The sequence below is a fragment of the Raphanus sativus genome, chromosome 5 (assembly GCF_000801105.2).
Source record: "Raphanus sativus cultivar WK10039 chromosome 5, ASM80110v3, whole genome shotgun sequence".
In the NCBI taxonomy this organism is placed as follows: domain Eukaryota; kingdom Viridiplantae; phylum Streptophyta; class Magnoliopsida; order Brassicales; family Brassicaceae; genus Raphanus; species Raphanus sativus.
In genome coordinates this window covers 526,246-548,082 of record NC_079515.1, presented here as the reverse complement: position 1 = coordinate 548,082, position 21,837 = coordinate 526,246, and the positions used below count along the sequence as shown (strand labels likewise).

The 21,837-nt window shown below is 36.2% G+C and overlaps 9 protein-coding genes across 9 annotated transcripts; 5 read left to right on the top strand and 4 right to left on the bottom strand.

The window, feature by feature from the left end:
* Nucleotides 1–279: 279 nt before the first annotated feature.
* On the bottom strand, nucleotides 280–1,947 carry LOC130512495 (mitochondrial outer membrane protein porin 1-like). Its single transcript, XM_057010552.1, has 6 exons — nucleotides 1,790–1,947; nucleotides 1,605–1,672; nucleotides 1,355–1,465; nucleotides 1,193–1,279; nucleotides 876–1,084; nucleotides 280–785 (listed from the first exon to the last, which is right to left on the bottom strand). The coding sequence occupies exons 1-6, from the start codon at nucleotides 1,836–1,838 to the stop codon at nucleotides 479–481; spliced, it is 831 nt and encodes a 276-aa protein (XP_056866532.1). The 5' UTR covers nucleotides 1,839–1,947; the 3' UTR covers nucleotides 280–478.
* A 410-nt stretch (nucleotides 1,948–2,357) lies between these two features.
* Nucleotides 2,358–2,875, bottom strand: LOC130512848 (uncharacterized). Its single transcript, XM_057011263.1, has one exon. It carries the CDS (start codon nucleotides 2,844–2,846, stop codon nucleotides 2,358–2,360), a length of 489 nt encoding a protein of 162 aa, XP_056867243.1. The 5' UTR covers nucleotides 2,847–2,875.
* Nucleotides 2,876–3,231: 356 nt separating this feature from the next.
* Nucleotides 3,232–4,016, top strand: LOC130512664 (uncharacterized). Its single transcript, XM_057010873.1, has one exon. It carries the CDS (start codon nucleotides 3,321–3,323, stop codon nucleotides 3,792–3,794), a length of 474 nt encoding a protein of 157 aa, XP_056866853.1. The 5' UTR covers nucleotides 3,232–3,320; the 3' UTR covers nucleotides 3,795–4,016.
* A 2,218-nt stretch (nucleotides 4,017–6,234) lies between these two features.
* Nucleotides 6,235–6,721, top strand: LOC130512856 (uncharacterized). Its single transcript, XM_057011281.1, has one exon. It carries the CDS (start codon nucleotides 6,235–6,237, stop codon nucleotides 6,613–6,615), a length of 381 nt encoding a protein of 126 aa, XP_056867261.1. The 3' UTR covers nucleotides 6,616–6,721.
* Nucleotides 6,722–8,097: 1,376 nt separating this feature from the next.
* On the bottom strand, nucleotides 8,098–10,614 carry LOC108859378 (homeobox-leucine zipper protein ATHB-20-like). Its single transcript, XM_056986393.1, has 3 exons — nucleotides 10,269–10,614; nucleotides 9,809–10,194; nucleotides 8,098–8,675 (listed from the first exon to the last, which is right to left on the bottom strand). The coding sequence occupies exons 1-3, from the start codon at nucleotides 10,363–10,365 to the stop codon at nucleotides 8,346–8,348; spliced, it is 813 nt and encodes a 270-aa protein (XP_056842373.1). The 5' UTR covers nucleotides 10,366–10,614; the 3' UTR covers nucleotides 8,098–8,345.
* A 140-nt stretch (nucleotides 10,615–10,754) lies between these two features.
* LOC130495166 (pyruvate, phosphate dikinase regulatory protein 2-like) lies at nucleotides 10,755–12,746 on the top strand. Its single transcript, XM_056986392.1, has 3 exons — nucleotides 10,755–11,614; nucleotides 11,773–12,412; nucleotides 12,488–12,746. The coding sequence occupies exons 1-3, from the start codon at nucleotides 11,228–11,230 to the stop codon at nucleotides 12,592–12,594; spliced, it is 1,134 nt and encodes a 377-aa protein (XP_056842372.1). The 5' UTR covers nucleotides 10,755–11,227; the 3' UTR covers nucleotides 12,595–12,746.
* Nucleotides 12,747–14,292: 1,546 nt separating this feature from the next.
* On the top strand, nucleotides 14,293–15,737 carry LOC108837202 (peroxidase 27-like). The gene is made up of 4 exons (XM_018610268.2): nucleotides 14,293–14,560; nucleotides 14,674–14,859; nucleotides 14,947–15,106; nucleotides 15,204–15,737. Exons 1-4 carry the CDS (start codon nucleotides 14,348–14,350, stop codon nucleotides 15,602–15,604), a joined length of 960 nt encoding a protein of 319 aa, XP_018465770.1. The 5' UTR covers nucleotides 14,293–14,347; the 3' UTR covers nucleotides 15,605–15,737.
* A 381-nt stretch (nucleotides 15,738–16,118) lies between these two features.
* LOC130512514 (starch synthase 2, chloroplastic/amyloplastic-like) lies at nucleotides 16,119–19,642 on the top strand. Its single transcript, XM_057010576.1, has 8 exons — nucleotides 16,119–16,578; nucleotides 16,864–17,503; nucleotides 17,593–17,657; nucleotides 17,743–17,820; nucleotides 17,925–18,035; nucleotides 18,130–18,174; nucleotides 18,265–18,438; nucleotides 18,513–19,642. The coding sequence occupies exons 1-8, from the start codon at nucleotides 16,276–16,278 to the stop codon at nucleotides 19,467–19,469; spliced, it is 2,373 nt and encodes a 790-aa protein (XP_056866556.1). The 5' UTR covers nucleotides 16,119–16,275; the 3' UTR covers nucleotides 19,470–19,642.
* Nucleotides 19,643–19,779: 137 nt separating this feature from the next.
* LOC130512515 (uncharacterized protein At5g19025-like) lies at nucleotides 19,780–21,787 on the bottom strand. The gene is made up of 2 exons (XM_057010579.1): nucleotides 21,651–21,787; nucleotides 19,780–20,759 (listed from the first exon to the last, which is right to left on the bottom strand). Exon 2 carries the CDS (start codon nucleotides 20,602–20,604, stop codon nucleotides 19,978–19,980), a length of 627 nt encoding a protein of 208 aa, XP_056866559.1. The 5' UTR covers nucleotides 20,605–20,759; nucleotides 21,651–21,787; the 3' UTR covers nucleotides 19,780–19,977.
* Nucleotides 21,788–21,837: the final 50 nt, after the last annotated feature.

Here is a 21,837-nt window from a genome sequence, read left to right as displayed (position 1 = left end):
GGGAATTTGGAGTTTTGAAGAAATTTTTTAAAAAGAGTTAGCAAGTAGAGAAGTGCAGTTGTTATTTGAGTTTGTTTTTATTTCATAATTTGATGCACTGGTTGTAAAAAAGTTTGATTGAATAAAATTTTACATTCATTCAAAAAAAAAAAAAAAATACGAAATTAGATGTTGTGTTGAAGAAAAAATATGAAGTAAAATCAATGCAATGCAAGTGTTAACCCCATAGGATAAAAAAAGATCAAGAAAACAAATTGAAAATGCAGAGGGGAAGAAAAAGAGAGGAAAAGGATCTTTAGAGTTTCATCGTATCACCAAGACAGACGGATCAATTAATCCAAATTTATTATGCTCTACAAATCCGATAAGAAACTGAGGAAAAGATTTGAGCAGTAACCATTAAAACAACCAAACCAAGCAGTACACCGCATCAGAAAAAACTTGCTTTGGTTGGATATTCATCAGTTGGCTCTCATTTTCAAGGCTTGAGAGAGAGGGCCAAACCAACCTTAGCATTCTTGTCAATAGCCTTAGTGTCAACTTCTCCAGAGATGGTGAAGAAGGATTTGGGTGTCCACTGGTGCTGAATGAGTGCATTGGCTATCCCGGCACTGTTCACACGAGCCTTTACAGTGGTCAAGGGGTCAAGCGAATGCTGCGTTCCCACGGTTATGGTGTTGACATTGGTGGAGAACTTGTGGTTCACTTCAGCTCCAACAGCGGTGTTGAACAGCGGGTTAACAAGGTGGTAGAATGAAGCGTTGACAGTATCTCCTTTGTCGTTCCTAAACAAACAAGATAAGCCAAGATATCTTTTTAATCAAAAACCCCATCTTACATCCACAAGTATCTCTCACAAAGGTATTCACACTTACAGGGTAAGGGAGGCAATTAAATCATCCTTGATGAAGTTAACTCCAGCATTGATCTTGGTGAAACTGCCTGATTTGGTGTCGAAGGAAACATCAGTACCAAGGGCCAACACATTGGTACCCATAACACCAGAGAAGTTGACAGTGGGGTTTTGAGTCAAGCCCATGCTTGTGCTGATACCAGCATATTCATGCAAGTACTGAAGCTCAATCTGTTTATAAAAAGGAAGAAACCACCATTATGAAGTTAGGAAAAGGCAGTATCTCATCAAAAAATATATAACAAAGAAATACAGATGCTTGAGAAAAAAGTGAAATACCTTGCCGGAGTTTTGGTCAGGGGCCCTGAAGCTGAAGATGGACTTCAATCCAGGTGCAGCCTCATCAACCGTAGCAGTGATCAAAACCTGAACCACATAGAGAGGTAATAAGATAATCTGATACAAGAAAGTAGTATCCGGGAAGGGAGGGAACAGACATACGGTATTGTCAGTGGAAACTCTCAAATCGGTAGTGGTGTTTTTTTGCTTGAGTTGAAAAGCAACATCTCCCAAGAGTGAGTCACCTTTCTTGGTTCCAGTTGAAGTGATGGCCTAAGATGGTAACAGGCAAAGAAAGAAAGAAGGAGCTAAGCTTATGTATCACAATGCTTACTACTGCAATCAATCAATCAATCAATCAATCTCAGAAGTGAACTTTAAAAGCTAAATAAAAAAAAAAATGGAAACTTACAACACCGGAAGGAGTGGAAGTGGTGATACTGAATTTCTGGTCGCTGTTGTGGTCCTTGTACAGCAGATCTGTCAGCAAAAAAAAAACATTATAGAGATCCCTTTGATATTTCCACATCCTACCTAGCATGAATCAAACAGCTCCTTCCAAATTTTAATACACGCATGAAAGTAGAGTAGTTTCACCTTTGGCTTTTTTGCCGATGTCAGTGTAGAGACCTGGTCCTTTCCCCATTCTTGAGAGATGATAATTATCGAGAGGGATTCGAAGAAGACACTACAGAACAAAACCTCTCTGCTTTCTTTCTGTGGCGTCTATAACTAAAACCCTAAATTTTTATTCTTTTTATTTTGGTCGAAAGGTTAAATTTTATGAGCCGTCGGATCGTCACTCGCTCTGTCAGTTTTCCTCATCTACAGCCGTCCATATTTTTCATTCTCCACTAATCATTTTCTTTTAGTACTTAACCATTTTTAAGTCCTTCGAATCAGGGAACGGTCTGATGGCATATTCCATCGTTCTTTCTAGTTTGGACCTCAAAATTGTCCTCTTTTGAGGCCCATTCAGTTGTCGATGATGACGCCCATGTATGATCAAATTGTATCCCTATATATTTTATTTTTACTATAACTAAATACAACAATCTTACAAAAAAAAACAGCGTAATTACTAATTACAAAAAAAGTTGTAACGCAACAAATATTTGATATACAGACACGATTTGTCTCATTTGAATATCATAAAAGTCAACCTCTAAGTTTTCTTCAACAGCTTAATAATGCGTTTAATCGCAGACATAAACTCTTTCTCCTTCTCTGGAACCACCGAATGATATGCATTCTCCTTCCATGCTCTGTAGAAAAACGATTCTTTCTCCACGAATATGGTAGCTTTGTTTCTGTTGCACGTTCCCTTCTTCACAGTATCCGACATTTCGTTAAGTAGCGATTCAGATTTCACCAAAGAACTCAACTCCTCTTTCAAATCACCTTTTGTTTCCTTCTTCAACGTTTTCAACTCTCCCAGCAATTTCTTCGCATTCTCAATCTCTTTTGTAAGTTTGTCGTTCAGGAGTTCTCTTTCTTCTTCTACTTTTAATGTTGTTAATGTTTCGGGTTTTACATCTCGGAGTTTCACTAGCTTCACGTCTCTCGCTGCAGCCTCTTCGATGTTCCATCCCAATGCGATTACTAGGGTCACGATAAGACCACCTGCAGGTAGTGTTATATTTTTTCTTGCCATATTGTATTGTTTCAAATTGATCAAGGAAAATCTTCTCGTGTCATACTATATACGAGAGGATTGTGACTTATTTTCGGTGGTACGTAGCCTTTACATAGAAAAATGTTTTCTAAAAAAAAAAAAAGTAGAAGTTTTTTTTTTTGACATGTCTAAAAGTAGAAGGTAAATTTGGATATATTGACGTTCTATTCTTAAATGCTAGTATTAAAATAAAATTTTGGAATTAGATTTTAATTTAAACATTGCGAAATTTATGGATAACCAACTAAAGATGAGTATAACTGAGTCAATACGATACGTTGACCATCAATTTATGTACATACTATTATTAGTCACAGATCATAGTATAAAATACCTTAAACATAGAAGACAAGAACTCGCATCTCTGCTCACCTCTTTTCCTTTAACAAACTATATATTTGAATATAATTTCAAATTTATTTGTTAAGGGAAAAATTAAACTGAGCTCTAGTCATGGCAAAGATCTCCTTATTGCTTTTCGTCATGGCCCTTGTTGCCTCTCTCCACGCTTATGAAGCTCACCGCATGGGAAAATTCGATGAAGCAATTGAAAAAGACTTGCACAAAGCCGAGGCCCAGATCGAGGAAGACATAAAGGCAACAAAAACGAGCATTCAAGGTTTGACAACTGAGATGAAAACCTTGAGCAAATCTGAAGAGATGTTAAATCAACTTGGAAAAGATCACAAAACGGATATGGAGGTAGCTCCTTATGGAAAGAAACTCAGAACATTCAGCAGGGCAGCAAAAAATGTCACGAAAGCACCACCTGCAAAAAACAAGAAACCTGCACCACCTGCAAAAAACAAGAAACCTGCACCACCTGCAAAAAACAAGAAACCTGCATCACCTGCAAAAGACAAGAAACCTACATCCGTAATCCAAACGATCTTGCAGGATTTTGGGCTAAACGGAGGGAGGGATTGACAAAACATAATAATCAGGGTCTGATTAGTGTTTTGAGTGAGTTTTAAGGAGTATTGAACTTGTTCATGGAGTTTAGCTTTACAAGTGAGAGGAGCAAATAATTCCCCACATAGTATATAAGTTGCGTTGCTGTCATTTTGTAATTAATAATACAACTAAATGAAATATTATAACTACTTATGATATCATAATATGTTTTTATGCGAAATTTTTTTATTTTTTTTTATGACAGCTTTCTATTAGATCAAAACTCAATCAACTGTGTCTTTTTTTTTTGCATACAACGTTTGAGATATCTGTTTATAAAATACTATAGATGACCAAATTAGTTTACAAAACGGTGAAACGTTTTCTCAAATAGATATAGATGACAAATTGATGGAATGAGGCTTAATAGATGTATGTATACTTACAGATAAAAATTATTTAGGGGTTGATATATCCACTAACATAATCATGTGATCTTCAACATTATTTCTATTTTTTTCGAGTCTTAGGAGATTTTCTACATAAAAGATAATAATTGTAAAATCTATATATTTTTTTAAAAAGATTCACGTTTTACATTTAATGTGTAACCTATATTAGCTAATAATGATAAAATGTAAATTTCAAACAAATAATTACAGTGGTTCAAATACTATTGGTTTAAAATTATGGAAAATAGCTGAATATAAATTAGTACATTTATACAAAACTTCTTACATCTCATAATAAGTTTAAATTGCACTTTTTCTTTTCTAATTTCATTTCATGTATTAATTTGACCATCGTATTTTAGACAAAGATCCGCTAATAGAAATGACTTTCCCTAATGTTTTATTATTTTTCTTTCATAAAATATCTTTTTCCGTTCTTCGCACAGCTTTTTAAAACAAAGTTCTAATTTTTCTTCTCTATTATTTTAGCATATTAACTAGAGATATAAAATTGTGCAATGCATAATAAATACAATAAAATTTCTAATAATTTTCTTAGTATATGTGAGAATAACTTACTATAAACATGTTGACTAATATTTTAGTTCGGAACACTGAATTTTTATAACAAAGTGCTTATAGCATACTTTTGATGCAATTGCATAAGACTAATATATAATGGTTCTCGTAAACCTTAAATTTGATTACTTCTTTTTTGTATTGAGTGTTGATTTATATTGTTTCGCTTCCCAAGTGCTACCCATAAGCTGAAACTAAATATTTTCTTAAATAATTTTCCTAGCATAAAACTTTGTACATAAGAGTACCATTAACCCTCTTGGTGCTTATCAATTTTTTGATTAAAAAAAGAAGGAAAGAAAAGAAGAAGAAGAAGAATAGCTCTGTCTCTGCTTGGTCTTTTTGCAGGTTTCATTGACATGTGGCGATCCGCGATTGGTTTTTTTAAATTTTTTTTTTAATCGCACAAAAAAAAATTAAATTTTGAACACTCATTTTTTTAGCTCCTCCGTTAATGATGCTCTAAAGTGAGTACATAGTATCTTAATTTACATTTAACCATTATAAAATTTAGTATAGTTTTCTTATTTGAGCAGTCTAGGTCGAGATCTATAAAATGGTTCTGATCTATTATCTATACATATTTTTTGAACAAGTATTTATTTATGTGAGTGATTGTGGTGAGTTATATGTTGGCTCATCGCTAAATTTTACACGAAAAAAACAGAGAAATATCGTAGGATAATCCTAAATTTTTGTTGTTATCACAAATGTAGTCTCTAAAAACCAAAATGACCAAATATTCTATTAAAAAGGTAAATATACAATTATACCTATGATTAACTAATATAGATCTTAGAATTTAAAGTTAATGGACAGAGTTTTGGAATTGAAATTTAAAATTTCATAAAATAAAAAATAAATATTAAAAGTTGAAAATAAAAATAAAATTTTAAAAATAGTTCCAAACACACATTTTTGAATTTTAAAAAAGAAAATTTGAAACAAATAATTCAAAAATAAAATTTATAGAAAAATTCGAATTTGAAAACATACAATTTGAAACTATAAATTTTTTTTTTATAAATATTATTTTTAGTTTTAGTTTTTATTTATTTGCTTTTATATATCTAGAGTATAAAAATCTTTTAACTATTAAATGAAACATTTTGGTCATTCTTTTTCTTCACAAAAACTTGAAATTGTCTAAGAGTTGCCCCAAAAATTATATAGGAATCTTATTACGGAATTTCCATAATATAAGGTTAGAACTTCGAAATTGGAAGGATTTGAATAAGATGACTACAAAAAAAAATTGCGACTTTTATGGGTGGCCAAAGAAAACTAATAAACGAAGTCAATACCATTCGCGCTCACCATCAAAACAAGGTTACTATTTTTACGCACAGGTAAAGGCTATAGATTCTTTAAGAAATGAACACACTAAAATATAGTTTGATCTAATTAAATCAAATTTACTTCAGGGAAAATTAATCCGTAACATGGAAAAGATCTCCTTTGTACTTTTGGTTGTGGTCCTTATTGCCTTTGTACATGTCTCTGAGGCTCAATCTTCTAAAGAAGGCGAAGAAAAAGTAATTGAAAAAGACCTGCATGAAGCAAAGGACTTAATCGAAGATGACTTGAAGGAAAAGGAAAAGAACATCAAGAGCTTGGAAAGCGAGGTGAATATGTTAACCAAATCTGAGAAGATGTTGAATGACATCGGAGAAGCTTACAAAAATGGTACGAGTCTAGAACCTTACGGGAAAAAGCTCAAGAAATTTAATAGGAAGGTTAAGCAGGCACCAAAGGGAAAGAGATACGGATCCGTAGTTCAAAACATTTTGAAGGATTTGGGATTAAACGGAGGGAGAAACTGAAACAATATTAACTAGGGTTTGATGGATGTTTTGATGCGTTTTAGGAGGTTTCAAATTGTCTTTACAAATGAGATGAGCAAATATCTTTCACATAGTATGTATTTAATTAATTGCATCCACTGAATAATAAATCAATTGTAATACAATTTAATGTATTACTTATATTATCTATCTTTGTGCTAATTTTGCTAATAATTAGTTATTAATATTTACATTGTAATATTATTACTTATAATATCTAATCTATCTTTGTGCTAATATTTTATTAATTAGTTATTAATACATTGTAATGGTTAAACTGAAATTTTGATATAGCATATATATACTTTTCAAAAGTTATTTTGTAAAATGATACTTTTTCGTAACAGTGGCTTTTATGTCCATTCCGTGAAACAAGAAAGGAGACAGCGATATGTCGAATTAAAAAAAAAATCAAGATTCGTCTCATAAGAGAAAGCACCCAAAAGATGAGTGAACAGATCTTTCAGTTCTTGTTTTATTCTGTTTGATGTGTTCTTCTTTGTGTTTTTGGAACGTGTGCTTCAGTAGCCTTCCTTCCTATATATCTTCAGTCCTACTTATTATATATTTTTTGTTGTTGTATGAATAATGTAAATATTTGAAGAAAGTAATGTAAGATCTGTCGGATACCACCATCAGATAGATTTGGCTCAACTATTTTGAACCAGCAAAAAGTAAATGGTATCTGGAGAAGATCAGAGGGTCATTTTAAGTGAGGAGCGCGAACGTGATTCATTGGTTCATCATGTATATATTACATGCAACTATTAAGTATGTGATGCCCCTTTTTAAAAAAAAACTATTAAGTATGTGACCCATGGGATTAATAACGATCTAGATACATGCATGAGTGTTTTCAGTAGTTTTGTAATATTCAGGCAAAATTGTAATTCAGCGAAAGTTCGTTGTTTTAGATTACAAGTTGCAAAAAGGAAGAAAATTACAAAGATAATAAACAAATAAAATTAGCTTTACATATAATATAAGTCATGGATCATGTTACGTAACTGGCAGAGCTGGAATCCCACTCGAGGTCACATGCATTTGAATCTTTCTCACATGCATAATATAAAATTTGCAGTTATATTTATTATAATTTTCTTGAAGACTTCATGGTTTTAGTCCCACCCAACTGGTTAGAGGTAGATTTTTTTTGTTGGATTCAAGTGGTTTTGATGTCTAACTTGGAACTTGATCCACACACACAACCAGTTGTCATAGACTACTTCAAAGAGTTTCTTTGTATAAATGAATGAAACGTAGTTTATAAATCTTTGTCAGGTTGGGATAAGACTCTTATCATAAGAGCCATATTCGAATGTATTCGTATTAACCTTTTGTTAATTAATGGCAATGCTTCTGATCACTTCGTCCAGTTTTCCGTAACTAGCAAAAATGTGTGAGATGGTTTTATGATTAACTTCATCAAGTTGTAAACTCATGATCCATATATAAGTTGCTAAAAAAAAATTAACTTCATTTATTAAATCATAACAACAACAAATTTCCCACTATACACCAACGCTCTACAAACCCAAAACAAACAAAGTAAAAGCCAACTTAAATTAAAAGATTAACAATACTTCCAAATAGTCATATTCAAATAAGTGATGATTGTTTCTTCTCCTGATGATGATGATGATGATGATGATGATGATGATGATAATGACATGGTGGTGGTGCCCTCGAGCTATATATAGGATCATGAATCAGTTGAATTGGTGGTTGTGATTTGGGTCAGACCATCCCCAGTAAGCGGCCGACGTCGTTTCATCAATGCCATTAAACATGTTACAGAAGCTCTCTTCTTGAACCATTTCATTATTCTGTTGATGATGGTCATGATTATGTGTAGAAGACGGAATCGATGAAGGGAAAAGGTTTTTGATCGTGTTCACATGTGTTGTAGTGGTCTCTCTAGGAATCTCCAGATTTATGTCTGAGCTATTTTCTGTGCTTCCATTGTTGCTCCATGAAGCTTCTGTTTCCCTCTTTATTATGCTTGCTTCGTTACAATCTTTGTTCTTTAAAGACATTACCTTAAGCATCAAATCAAATGTTGAGTTTTAGAATTTAGACAAAATTAGTTCATTGAGGCACATGTAGATCCAAAATGTTGTATTCATTAGTTACGATTTCATTACTAAGTGACATTTAGCTAAGACCTATTTCAATATATTGTTTGATATATCAGCAAAGTTATTTAGAAAATGACTGAAATATATACTTATAAAGTAAGATATAAAACCTTCTTTCATAATGATTTTTAATTTATGTAAGGCTACAGAATTTAGATGTTTACTTGAGTTATTTTTTTCTGTAAAAAAAGACTTGTAACCATTACCTTTGTAATACTTAAATAGATTCTGTTTTTAACGAGATTTAGTAAAAATCATTCGAAAGCCCCAAAAAGATAGTTAAGTCAACTAGTATGTATTCCCTCTCTTTTCAAATTAATCTTTTTAGAAAAAAATGTTCTAAAAAGATGTATTTTTACTTTTTTCAATGTAATTTTTAATAGATAATAATGATAAACTTTAAATTTCAAGAAAATTAATTATATTTAATAAATTTTGATTAGTTAAAAGTTACGAAAAAATATTAATCACAAAAAACTATATACTTAAAATTTAATGTATTTTATTAATAAATGTGAAAAATTCGAAACATAGATTAATTTGAAGTGGAAAGAGTATATAATATTGTTCTCTTATCTGGTTAGCGGTTGCCTCACATGCCAGTACTTGAAAGTCAGATGAGAAGGTATTAATTAATACATTGATCACCTAGAACCATTTGTTTAACAAACAAAACACTTACTGCCTTTTGACAAACATCTTATAGTGTTGGATCATGAGCCTAACAATAATCTATTGCATTTCATATATAATTAGCCATGCACATTTAAACTGGACAAATTCATGAAGCAATCCAAGTAAAAAAAAAGTGGTCAAAATTTGTATTAATTAAACTTAAAACATGTTTTCTCCAAAATATTTCAAAAAGGAAGAGAAATACTTAAAACATGTTTACTCTTAAACTTATGAGATATCAGATTCATTTTTACTTTATTAATCTGGTAAAACCAAACAACCCAACCAATGTCAAGCTAAAAGTTAAAAAAAAACACTTTGTACATATAATTAGATAAATGCATATATGTTATATATACCTCAGCAAGGAGTTTCTTGTTGTGGGCAAGAAGAGAATCATTGTCAGACTTAAGAGAATCAAACTGTTTCTTGAGTGCATCATAGTCTCTTTCGAGCTGTCTAGTCTTCCACCTAGCTCTCCTGTTTTGAAACCAGATCGCTATTTGCCTCGGTTGCATCCCCAATGCTTTAGCTAGTTGTATCTTCCTCTCTGGATCAAGCTTGTTACCAAGCTCGAAGCTCTTTTCTAATACCTTAACTTGCTCTAATTGCAGCCTCTTCTTCTTCTCTCCAAGCATCATATGTGACCCATCGTCTGATAAATTCTCCTCATCAACAGATTGATGAGGATCGTCTCGCACGTTCGTTAATGACATAGATCTGTTCATCATGTAGTTTCCTCCTCCTATTTACACCAACAAGACAATAAAAGTTACTTATAAATTTTAGTTGTCTATCTATGTAGAGAGAAACTAGTACCATTGAAGGGATGAGGAGGAAGACAAGAAGGGAGCTGATCAGGGGTAATGTCTTCACGAAGTTGTTGGAACATAAAACCATGTTGAGGAAATGCCATCTCCAATCTAAATCCTGCGGCTGCGTCTGTGGTTGGATCAAACACATGCAAATTAACTCAACCTGCAGTGACTGATATATTTGGATTGGGAAGTTATCAGCTAGGAGTGTTCAAATGCTTATATTTTGGAAATGAAGAACAAATGAATCTGGGAGTTTCTTGTGGATCTCATCAACCTCTCATATAAGAAGACAAATAGACAGAGGAGAAACGGATCAAGTTAGGGAGGTTTCTAGGACCCATCATTTTTTTTTTTTATAATTGAGTAGGATTATATTTTTATTATTATTCTATACATAATACTTCATGTATGTACAAACTCTTTAATCTTCTTAGCAATAAAAAAAAGAAAATTATTTTAACAATTAAGTGTAATTTCTCATAGAGATGACACACATGGAATAGCATGACATATTCATCATGATTTCTTAATTTCCAGCTATCTTTTATTTTTTGGTGTCACTTATTCCGAGCTATCTATCTTTATGGGCCATAAATAATGGCTGAACCCGTCATATCAAACGAAGCCCAAAGATGCTATACAGACCGTCCCAAATCAAATCTGAACCATAACGGCCTATTAGCAAAGTGGCGAGAGCAACTAGTAGCTGCCACAAGCCCATAGATGACAAGACCAGAAACAGAGTAAGAAGCTTTGAGAAGGGAGTGGGGTGTCCCGAGTTTCGATTTGAACGGCATACATAGATAGATGAGGAGAGTCCACATGATTGAGAAAAGCAAAGCAAAGCAACGAAAGAGACGGAGATGAAAGAGCACACAATCCAAAATTTTCTCATTTTCAAAATGGTGTGTTAAAAAAATCAATTTTAGCGGTAAAGAAAGATAGAAACGTAACCCGTCGATGATGAATCAACAAGGCCATCCCGAGCCTGATTCCGAACCTCCTCCTTCTCCTTCGAGCCCTCGGACACCGAAGAAGAAGGTTAGTTCCAAACTGAATCGATGGTCCATGGGCCGAGCTTTACGATCCGGTGCTGTTAAGATCGACCGTCCGACTCATCGTACTGATAATAACAACGACGCACCTTCCCGTCAAGTAACGACGAACGAGGAGGCTGATCGAAAGACGTCTGCGATCGATAGTGATGACGTGGCGGGAAAGTCGATATATATGCTTTCAGACGGGACAGGGTGGACGGCTGAGCACTCCGTTAACGCCGCTTTGGGCCAATTCGAAGATCCTTTGGTCAATCGTGGCTTTCCCGTTAACACACACCTCTTCTCTTGGGTATGTATCACTATTAACAGCTTCTTTTTTAATTCGCTGAGAATTTTAATTATTGATTTTTTTTATTGGCTGAGAGTTTTAATTATTGATCATATGAGCAAAAAGACATGATCCTTAAATATGAATTGTATGTTTTCTTTTTTGTTGGGATTGGTCAGGTGGAGGATGAAGAGAAGCTGTTAGAGATTATCAAGCAGGCGGCGAAGCAAAAGGCAATGTGTTTCTACACTTTAGCCAATCCTTCTATGTCCAAATCCGCTAAAGAAGCTTGTGATCAGTTGGGAGTGCTTTCAGTTGATATCTTAGGACCAATCATCCAAGGCATTGCCTCTCACTTGGGTGTGTCTCCGTCAGGTCTTACCCGTGGAGCTGCCGGTAGGCTCAAGACTCTCAACGACGCATACTTCAAAAGAATCGAAGCCATTGAGTTTACCATTAAGCAAGACGACGGGACTTTGCCAGAGAACTTAGGCAAGGCTGATATCATTCTTGTCGGTGTTTCACGGACGGGAAAGACGCCTCTGTCCACTTATATTGCTCAGAAAGGATACAAAGTCGCAAATGTACCGTTTGTGATGGGTGTGGAACCGCCCAAGACGCTTTTTGAGGTTGAACCGAGGAGAGTTTTTGGTTTGAAGATTCAACTTGTTGTGCTGCAAGCCATCAGGAGAACTAGGGCTAAAACGTTAGGTGTGGATAAGGTAGGAGAGAACAGATACTCGGGCTTCGATCTTGTTCGGAAAGAACTTGATTTCGCGTCAAAGATCTATGCCAAAAACCCTGGATGGGCCGTAATTGGTAATAACACAACACACACTTAAACACCATTCTGTTTTTGCTATCTTGTCATAATTATTCTTGTGGCGGTTGCAGATGTGACGAATAAAGCAATAGAAGAAACCGCAGCTGTGATTCTGCGGCTTTATCATGACGGTAGCGACAGTAGTACTTCTGTACCATGTATCTCAAAACGCTTTTAAGCTCACAAGAACACAGTTTTCGGTACTATTTTAACTAATCAAACCTAGGCGGCTGTATTTTGTTTACTCAAAATTTTGTATTTTCTTGTACGTTTTCATGGAAACAATCAACTAGTTAAGATGCGGGAAAGTAATAATTATGGGGTTAGGTTTATATTCAAGAAATTTTGGCATGTGATTTACCATTTGTAGCAGAATATGCCACTATTTATGTAAACAAGAATAAGTATCATCAGCAATTAGTTGAAAGGTTACATACAAGTTGGATATGTTATAGCAAAGTTGACACAAGTTTTTGGATTTATTCAGAAATTTTTCTAGAGCTCTGTACGTTGATCTGGTAAACTATTTCTATTTGATTATGAAATTTATTTATGATTGCTAGTTAATAGTATATTTTCATCCACATGATTAATAGGATATTAATACATGATTCCACCTAACGAAGGTTAAAACGTAGCGGTCAAATGATTGGAGGAACATGCAAATAACATTACGGGGACCTATAATGCATGGATAATATATGCATGTGGGATCAAACAATTGCTGGCGACATAACGTCTAGGAATTAAACATTTCATTGACAAATATCATACGTGTATAATTAATTGTTTGCGATAACGTCCAAGAATATAGAAGTTCATTAACAAAGATTATAAGTATATTCTTAGTAAGATTAAAATTTAGTTAAATACTTTCAAGTGTCATTACCGTCCCCAGCTAAATAGATTGATTATACAGTATATGTTTACATCGTGCGTCTCCTCGTCGCTAGTTAACATATTACTATTTAGTTAGCTAATGAGTTAGACTTAATAAAAAGCTGACATTGTTCTTCTGTAACAATCAACTTGTGTTGATTTACAGTACTATGATAAACATTTTAACAGCCTGTAACTGGTGCAACTGAAGGGAAACTATTGATTTCATAAGTTTTTTTTTCAATTCTTGGTTTAACAATACTTTAATTCTAAACTTATATTTTTCAGAAAATCGAATACACATGAGTCGTACTTCTTAAAACTATTTTCAAGCACATCTTATCTGTTTTTATTTAAAATTTTAGAAAAGCTACAACTATATTTTAGCATGCGCATAGCAAACAAATATATTTAGCATGCTTTTAATAGAAAGGCATAATAGTCCATGTCCTATATGGTTCTTATTGCTTTGTCTATTTATGTTTACAGATATATTTTCATATTTTTCTCTTGTAAGTTGGAAGTTTTCAGTTAGGTATCAGCAAATTATTATTGATTACTATATATTTTCATTATGTATATTAGACATTATTTTAACTACAGTCGAACAATGGCTTACACACGAAATTTAAAATATAGAAACCCAATTTGTGTTTATTGGGATTTTTTGAAAATAATTAGGCAGCCATTTGTTTCTGGTGGCGCAGTATACATCAAGCATACGTAACATAAACATAAGCAATATATATATATGCAAGCATGCATAACAAATACTAGTATTACACACAACTAAAAGTTGTCAATTTGCCTTTTATTTCTACAAACAATGATTGATCATAGAACAACAAATATACAACAAGCATTCCACCGCAGACCGGTGATAGTCAACTACATTTTGATGTTAATTAATATCAATGTTCTAACCACAAACTCTTATAGTATTCAAGTTTCAGTTTAGACTGCTTACATAATCGAGTATAAATAACTTCAACCTTCATCAACAATCCATCATCAATCGAGCAAAAAGCAAAAGCTAAGAGTCAATCTAAAAAATGGTTGCATCTAAGCGATCAGTTGTCTCTTGCTTTTTCTTAGTGTTGTTGCTAGCAGAAGCAAATGCACAAGGCTTGAAAGTAGGCTTCTACAGCAAAACTTGCCCACAGGTCGAGGGTATTGTTAAAAAGGTCGTGTTTGCTGCCATGAAGAAAGCGCCTACCCTTGGTGCTCCTTTGCTTAGAATGTTCTTCCACGACTGCTTCGTGCGGGTATGTTTCTAAATCGCTCATGACTTTTCTATACTCTCACTTTCTTAATTAACAATGTGAGATATCGGGTAGAGTGATCGATCATCTAATGAGTGAATCATAATTATCAATAGGGATGTGACGGATCAATTTTGTTAGACTCATCGAACAATCAAGCCGAGAAGAATGCGGTTCCTAACCTAAGCCTTCGAGGGTTTGGCATCATAGACGATTCCAAGGCGGCTCTAGAAAAAGTGTGCCCTGGCATAGTTTCTTGTTCTGATATCTTAGCCCTTATTGCCAGGGACGCAGTGGTTGCAGTGAGTATAATCTTCGCATTAACCCAAAATATTATACAAAAAGTTATTTGAATTCACTGTATATAAATATCTACGTTGACTTTATAGTTTGAAGGACCAACGTGGGAGGTTGAAACGGGAAGAAGAGATGGTAGGGTTTCTAATATCAATGAGGTCAACTTGCCATCACCTTTTGATAACATCACCAAGCTTATCACCGATTTTAGCACAAAGGGACTCAACGAGAAAGATCTAGTCGTTCTTTCAGGTACGGACAAGTGCATGATAGTATATAGTCTGGCTACTGATCACGAATGAATTGTATTAGTGAATACATATATATGATTTGTCTTTTCTTTATAAAGGTGGACACACTATTGGAATGGGACATTGTCCTCTGATGTCAAACCGTCTTTACAACTTCACCGGAAGAGGAGACAGCGACCCAAGTTTGGACTCGGAGTACGCCAGTAACCTCAGGAAGAAATGCAAGCCGGCAGACACCACGACGGCTCTAGAGATGGATCCAGGAAGTTTCAAGACATTCGACGTGAGCTACTTCAAGCTAGTGGCTAAGAGAAGAGGGCTATTCCAGTCGGATGCTGCTCTATTGGACAATTCAAAGACTAGGGGTTATGTCTTGCAGCAGGCACGTGGGTCAACCTTCTTCCATGACTTTGGTGTCTCTATGGTGAAAATGGGTCGGAACGGAGTTCTTACGGGTCGTGCCGGGGAGATCCGTAAGACGTGTCGTGTTCGTAACTAAGAGAGATTTTTACCAAAAACGAAAACATCTCTCGGCGTGTATAACTCTTTTATGGTTTGCATCTTTTCTTAAAACGTTGATTTAAGTGTGATTTGTGTTTTCGTGGAAATAAGACAAGCCATGATTTTCCTTCAAAGTATAAGAAATGATTAAATAATATTTAATAGATTGTTCTTAAAAAAAGAAAATGAATCATATATCGCATTCGTCGACGTCTGTCAACCAGAAAGAAAACTATTTGTTAGATGACTTTTATATGGTATTTATTTATTTGAAAAATAGAATGAAAATCGATCGAATCTTGGTATCAGTAAAGTTGGACGGCTCAGATCGCTTCGGGCACAAGGGGAATCACGAGGAATAAGAAGTATGTGGCGTAGATCATCTGCCTAATCCAATGCTTTTGCAAGAGAACTAAATAAAATAAAATAAAAAATATAAATTTGGGCTCGTGAATCACGCGACGGTATAATTTGAGAGTTTATGGTTATCTCTTCGTGGCCCGCAAAGAATTTTCCATTACACGACTCTGTGTTTTTTTGTTTGATTCCGCCTCTCGTAATTTCACTCACAAAGCTCTCGTCTTTCTCTCTGTCAAAACCTGTCGGAGTCTGTGTGTGATCTTCTCAATCATCTTTCAAAAAAAAAAGAGAAATTAGTCGAACGAGTGAATGGCATCAGTTGCTGAGAGCTCTTTCCCTCTGCTGTGTCAAATCAAGAGCCAGCGTCGCGTCACTTCGTCTACGCTTAGGAGTTGGAGTCTTGTCCGAGTTTCTTCTCCTGATTTCGCTTCTAGGTCGCTGACATTTCGTCGCCGGAGCTTCGTCTTGGGACGCCGATGGAAGTGCGTGGAAGCTACGGGCTCAGATTCTTCTGGAACTCCGAGTGGAGGAGATGAGCAGGAGGATGCGCTTCAAGCTACCATCGAGAAGAGCAAGAAGGTTCTTGATATGCAAAGAAACCTTCTTCACCAGGTTCGTAGATCCATCCATCCCTGACTGAGATTAACGCTGACTTTGATCTGGAGTTTCATTTTGAAAGTCTAATCCTTTTTCTCGTATTCATTGTGAGAATTAGGCCAATGAAATTGCTCTGTAAAGATAGAAAAATTCCATCTTTTATGAGCAGTTTGTGAGAACATGATTCTTAACTCTGCTTTGGAGGCTGCTCTTGAGTAGTTTTAGGGTTCGCAGTATTGAATTGTTGTTTGACATATATGTTTAAGATTATTTCACTTAATCTATCTTGTTCCTCTTCAGATTGCTGAAAGGAGGAAGCTGGTCTCATCTATAAAACAGAGCACTCCTAACTTGGACGATGGAACGCCTTCTGCTAAAGATGCAAATACTACTGATGCAACTAAGAAAGATAAGATGGATGGAGACGGCAACGGTAGTGTTAGCTCAACCAGCTATGGCAAGTCATCCCTGAACAAAGAACCAGAAGCTAAGCCGAGCAGCAAACAAAACTCAGCGTCTGCAAAATACTCTTCCCCGGTAACCTCTCCTGAGAAAGAGAAACCATCCGGTGTAGCCAATACTGGGAAACCTTGGTCTAGCGTTGTAGCTTCCAGTGTAGATCCTCCTTATAAACCATCTTCTACTGTAACCTCTTCGAAGAAAACTACTGATCCTGAAACTTCCTCTGGAAATCCGAGCAAATCTCCTGCTGGTGCATTTTGGTCAGACCCACTACCGTCTTACCTGACTAAAACACCTGAAACATCAAGTATAAAGACACAAGAGTACATGGAAACAAAAGAGGAAAAAATACATGAAGAACCCTTTAGTGATACTAATGAACCTTCGAAGGACGTAGAGCAGCCACCTCCACTTGCTGGAGCAAATGTCATGAACGTGATATTGGTGGCAGCAGAATGTGCTCCATTTTCCAAAACAGGTAATTACTGTGGTCTTTGATCTATTGTACGGTTTTGCATTGCTTGTCCATAAGTACCCTTCTCTTGAAAACTATGTGAAATGATATAGGTGGCCTTGGAGATGTAGCAGGGGCTTTGCCAAAGGCTTTAGCTCGGCGTGGACATAGGGTTATGGTAATATTTATCATAGAACGTGTTTATTTCGTGTCATATAAACTCTCTGATTGGTTATGGATATTTTTTTTTTTTTGTGTGTTAGGTTGTGGTTCCTCGATATGCAGAGTATGAGGAAGCCAAGGATGTCGGCGTACGGAAGAGATATAAGGTGGCCGGGCAGGTATAACATCTGTTAATGTATCAGCATTATCATTTTCTTTCTTGTTCATATATAATTCGTTAACGAAAAGATTTGAGGTAAAGAAAGTTTCACATGGACTGCAGGATATGGAAGTAATGTACTACCATGCATATATTGATGGTGTGGATTTCGTTTTCATTGATAGCCCTGTGTTTCGGCATCTGAGTAGTAACATTTACGGTGGAAATCGACTCGTAAGATTATATTATTCTCCCTCTTCTTTACTGAAGAAAATCAATAATCAGCCTACATGTACATGAACTAAGTTTGTTTTTTTTGTGAATCCAGGATATCTTAAAGCGGATGGTTTTGTTTTGCAAGGCCGCTGTTGAGGTAAACCTTTACTCCAGTACCATGAGCGTAAATGGATAGTTTGTTTCCTTCTTGGACCAACCAAGTTCGGATTCTTGGGAATGTTTGCAGGTTCCTTGGTATGTTCCTTGTGGAGGTGTTTGTTATGGAGATGGAAATTTGGCTTTTATAGCAAATGATTGGCACACTGCTTTGCTACCTGTCTACCTGAAAGCCTATTACCGAGATCACGGTCTAATGAAATACACACGCTCTGTTCTTGTAATCCATAACATTGCTCACCAGGTTAGTATGTCTCAAACTAAAATTTATTTGATTCATTCTTGTATGCATAATCCTACTCTGGTTGTAAATTTTAGGGTCGCGGCCCGGTAGATGATTTCTCACACGTGGATTTACCGGGCCATTACTTGGATAGCTTCAAGCTGTACGATCCTGTGGGAGGTGAGCACTTCAACATTTTTGCTGCTGGTCTTAAAGCTGCGGATAGAGTTCTCACTGTTAGCCATGGATACTCCTGGGAGGTTAAGACCTTAGAAGGAGGTTGGGGTCTCCATCACATCATAAATGAAAACGACTGGAAATTTAGAGGGATTGTGAACGGTATCGACACAAAAGAATGGAACCCGAAATTTGATACTCACTTGCACTCTGATGACTATACGAACTATTCCTTGGAGACTCTTAACGTTGGTAAACCCCAATGCAAAGCTGCATTGCAGAAAGAGCTCGGTTTACCTGTTAGACCTGACGTTCCGCTGATCGGTTTTATTGGAAGATTGGATCACCAGAAAGGTGTTGATTTGATAGCTGAGGCGGTTCCATGGATGATGAGCCAGGATGTTCAGCTGGTTATGTTAGGCACAGGGAGACCGGATCTTGAAGAAGTCCTCAGACAAATGGAGCACCAATACAGGGATAAAGCAAGGGGATGGGTTGGTTTCTCGGTTAAAACAGCTCACAGGATAACAGCTGGTGCAGACATTCTGCTGATGCCTTCGAGATTCGAACCGTGCGGTCTAAACCAGCTTTATGCAATGAACTATGGAACCATTCCGGTGGTCCATGCAGTGGGAGGGTTGAGGGATACGGTTCAACAGTTTGACCCGTACAGTGAAACGGGTCTTGGATGGACGTTTGATAGCGCGGAAGCAGGTAAGCTGATTCATGCTTTAGGAAACTGTTTGTTGACGTATAGAGAGTACAAGGAGAGCTGGGAAGGGCTCCAGAGAAGAGGAATGACACAAGATTTGAGTTGGGATAATGCTGCAGAGAAGTATGAAGAAGTTCTTGTCGCTGCTAAGTATCAGTGGTGAGGTTAATAAAAAGTTGCTTTTCTTTGACTGTTTGTAAAGGAATCTGTCTGTCTTTTGGAATTGTTAAGAAGCGTAGTTTTGTAGATTTAGTGAAAATAAATACATTGGAACTTTGCAAATTATCATGCTTTGTAAGCTCAAGCCTTGTGATAAAAGCTCAAGCTATTGTAGTCTCTCACGCTCTCTCTAAGGTGAGTCTAAAGTGATAAGACTTGGCAAAGTAGAACAATAGTTTACAATTGCAATAAAACAACATCAATGACTGACTATTCACATATAGGGCAAGGAGAAATTTAGCGCAGAGCAGAGATTAAAAGCAAAATGATCTTTCACTATAACCAGTTTCCCACATTATCCTTACAATGCTTTATCCTCTCATTGTAACTTATTTTTATAACATATATAGATTAACACATTTATATAAGTTCTTTGTAAAAAAAAAAAAGAGAGTGTGTTTTGTGAGAAACAGAAGAAAAGTATAACAAGGATCGGATCCCCCAATCTAATTTCACTTCTTGATCTTACGCTGCTGTTTCTTTGGGCCGGAAACCACTAATCTCCTAACAGAACAACCACACCTGGCTCTGAAAACCAACACGGCGCGGCCATTAGGAGGCGCCATCTTCTTAAGCTCAGCCTCCAACTCGCGGTGATGGACACGAGGCAACTCAAGCCTCCCGCCCTTTTTGCCATAGCCGGAGCTGGTCTTGATGCAATCCTCAGTCTCAATCTGAATATCAAACTCAACGGCTTTCCTAAGCCCTTTGCAATTGGGCTTCCCGCATCGGTGCATCGTGCATAAGAGTATGACGAGCCAAGCGGAGATGGCGGCGCAGAAGACGCTCAGAGCCAAGGATCCGTACACTATAGGGTTCTGCAGGATCTCTGCTTTGACCAGAAGAGAGATGTCCGAGAAGAGGTGGATGGATGCGAGGGTGATGAGTTTGAGGTAAGGGAAGAAGAGGAAGGCGCAGGATGTGATGACGGCGATAAGGATGAAGACGTCGATGGCAATGGCAGCGGAGTGAGAGCCTTCGCAAACGGGGAAGCTGGGGGATGTTGGGTGAGGTTTGCGGGTGGGCATAGCTTGGTCGACGGGATTGCAGACCGAGATTGAGCTATGCAAATATACCATCGATGGATGGAACACAGAGCCCAATCTAATAGCTTTTAATCTTTCGTCTCACTACAAACAAACAAAAAGATATAATCGAACGCGAGGAGGAATGGATTGGATCAAGGAGTTTAAATCAGAATCGATCCCCGTCCACCCGATCAAAGTTCCTAGTCCTGAAAGGGAAGATAAAGTTTTTTCAAACTTGATCTGATTGAATTGAAATACAGAGAGCTCTGATCGAGAGAATAGGATAGGATATATGTAGGGAAAATTGTCTTTTAAATCCTGAACTTTCAAATTTGGTTCAAAAAAAGCCTGAACTATTGCTTGAACCATTTAAAGCACAGACTTATTTTGACAAAACGTTTAAAGCCTCAAATTAATTTGACTAAGCTATATTCAATACATCGTTATCTCGGCTAACGACACGATTAAACGGAGTTAACTTCCGTTTACTGTTCCCGTTAAACCTAAGTTACGTCGTTTTGAAATTAGAAAAACCCCTAAATTTCTATCTTCTCAAAATCGCAATCTCTAGTTTCCCAAATCAAAAACCCAATCAAAAATACAAACTCTTGATTCAATTTCGGCGAGAATGATGAGAGACAAAGGGATCCCAAAGGATAAATTACCTTATCGACGAAGAAAGAAGAAAGATGCTGAATCAATGAGTGACAGAAGTGGAGCAGAGGCTCGTGAAGCAAGAGCAGCTGGTCGTGAAGCAAGGGCTCTTGGGGTAGAAACTCGGAAGTGATTGGGTTTTTGTTTTGGGAAATTAGGGATTGCAATTTTGAGAAGATAGAAATTTAGGAGTTTTTCTAATTTCAAAACGACGTAGCTTAGGTTTAACGGGAACAGTAAACGGAAGTTAACCCCGTTTAATCGTGTCGTTAGCCGAGATAACGACGTATTGAATATGGCTTAGTCAAATTAATTCTAGGCTTTAAACGGTTTGTCAAAATAAGTTTGTGCCTTAAATGGTCCAAGCAATAGTTCAGGCCTTTTTTGAACCAAATTTGAAAGTTCAGGATTTAAAAGACAATTTTCCCGATATATGTATATACCTGATTAAACCAGAGAAACCGATCGAGAAAAGAGAAGCTGAATCGAATCGAGAGCGTGTAACCAGAGAAGAGAAGGTTGGTTGTGTCCTCAAGCGGGAATCTCAATCGTCGTCGTCATGATTTCAACTTCTTCTTCTGATGAATGGAATGAAATGGAATCGTATGTGAGAGAGAGAGAGAGAGAGAG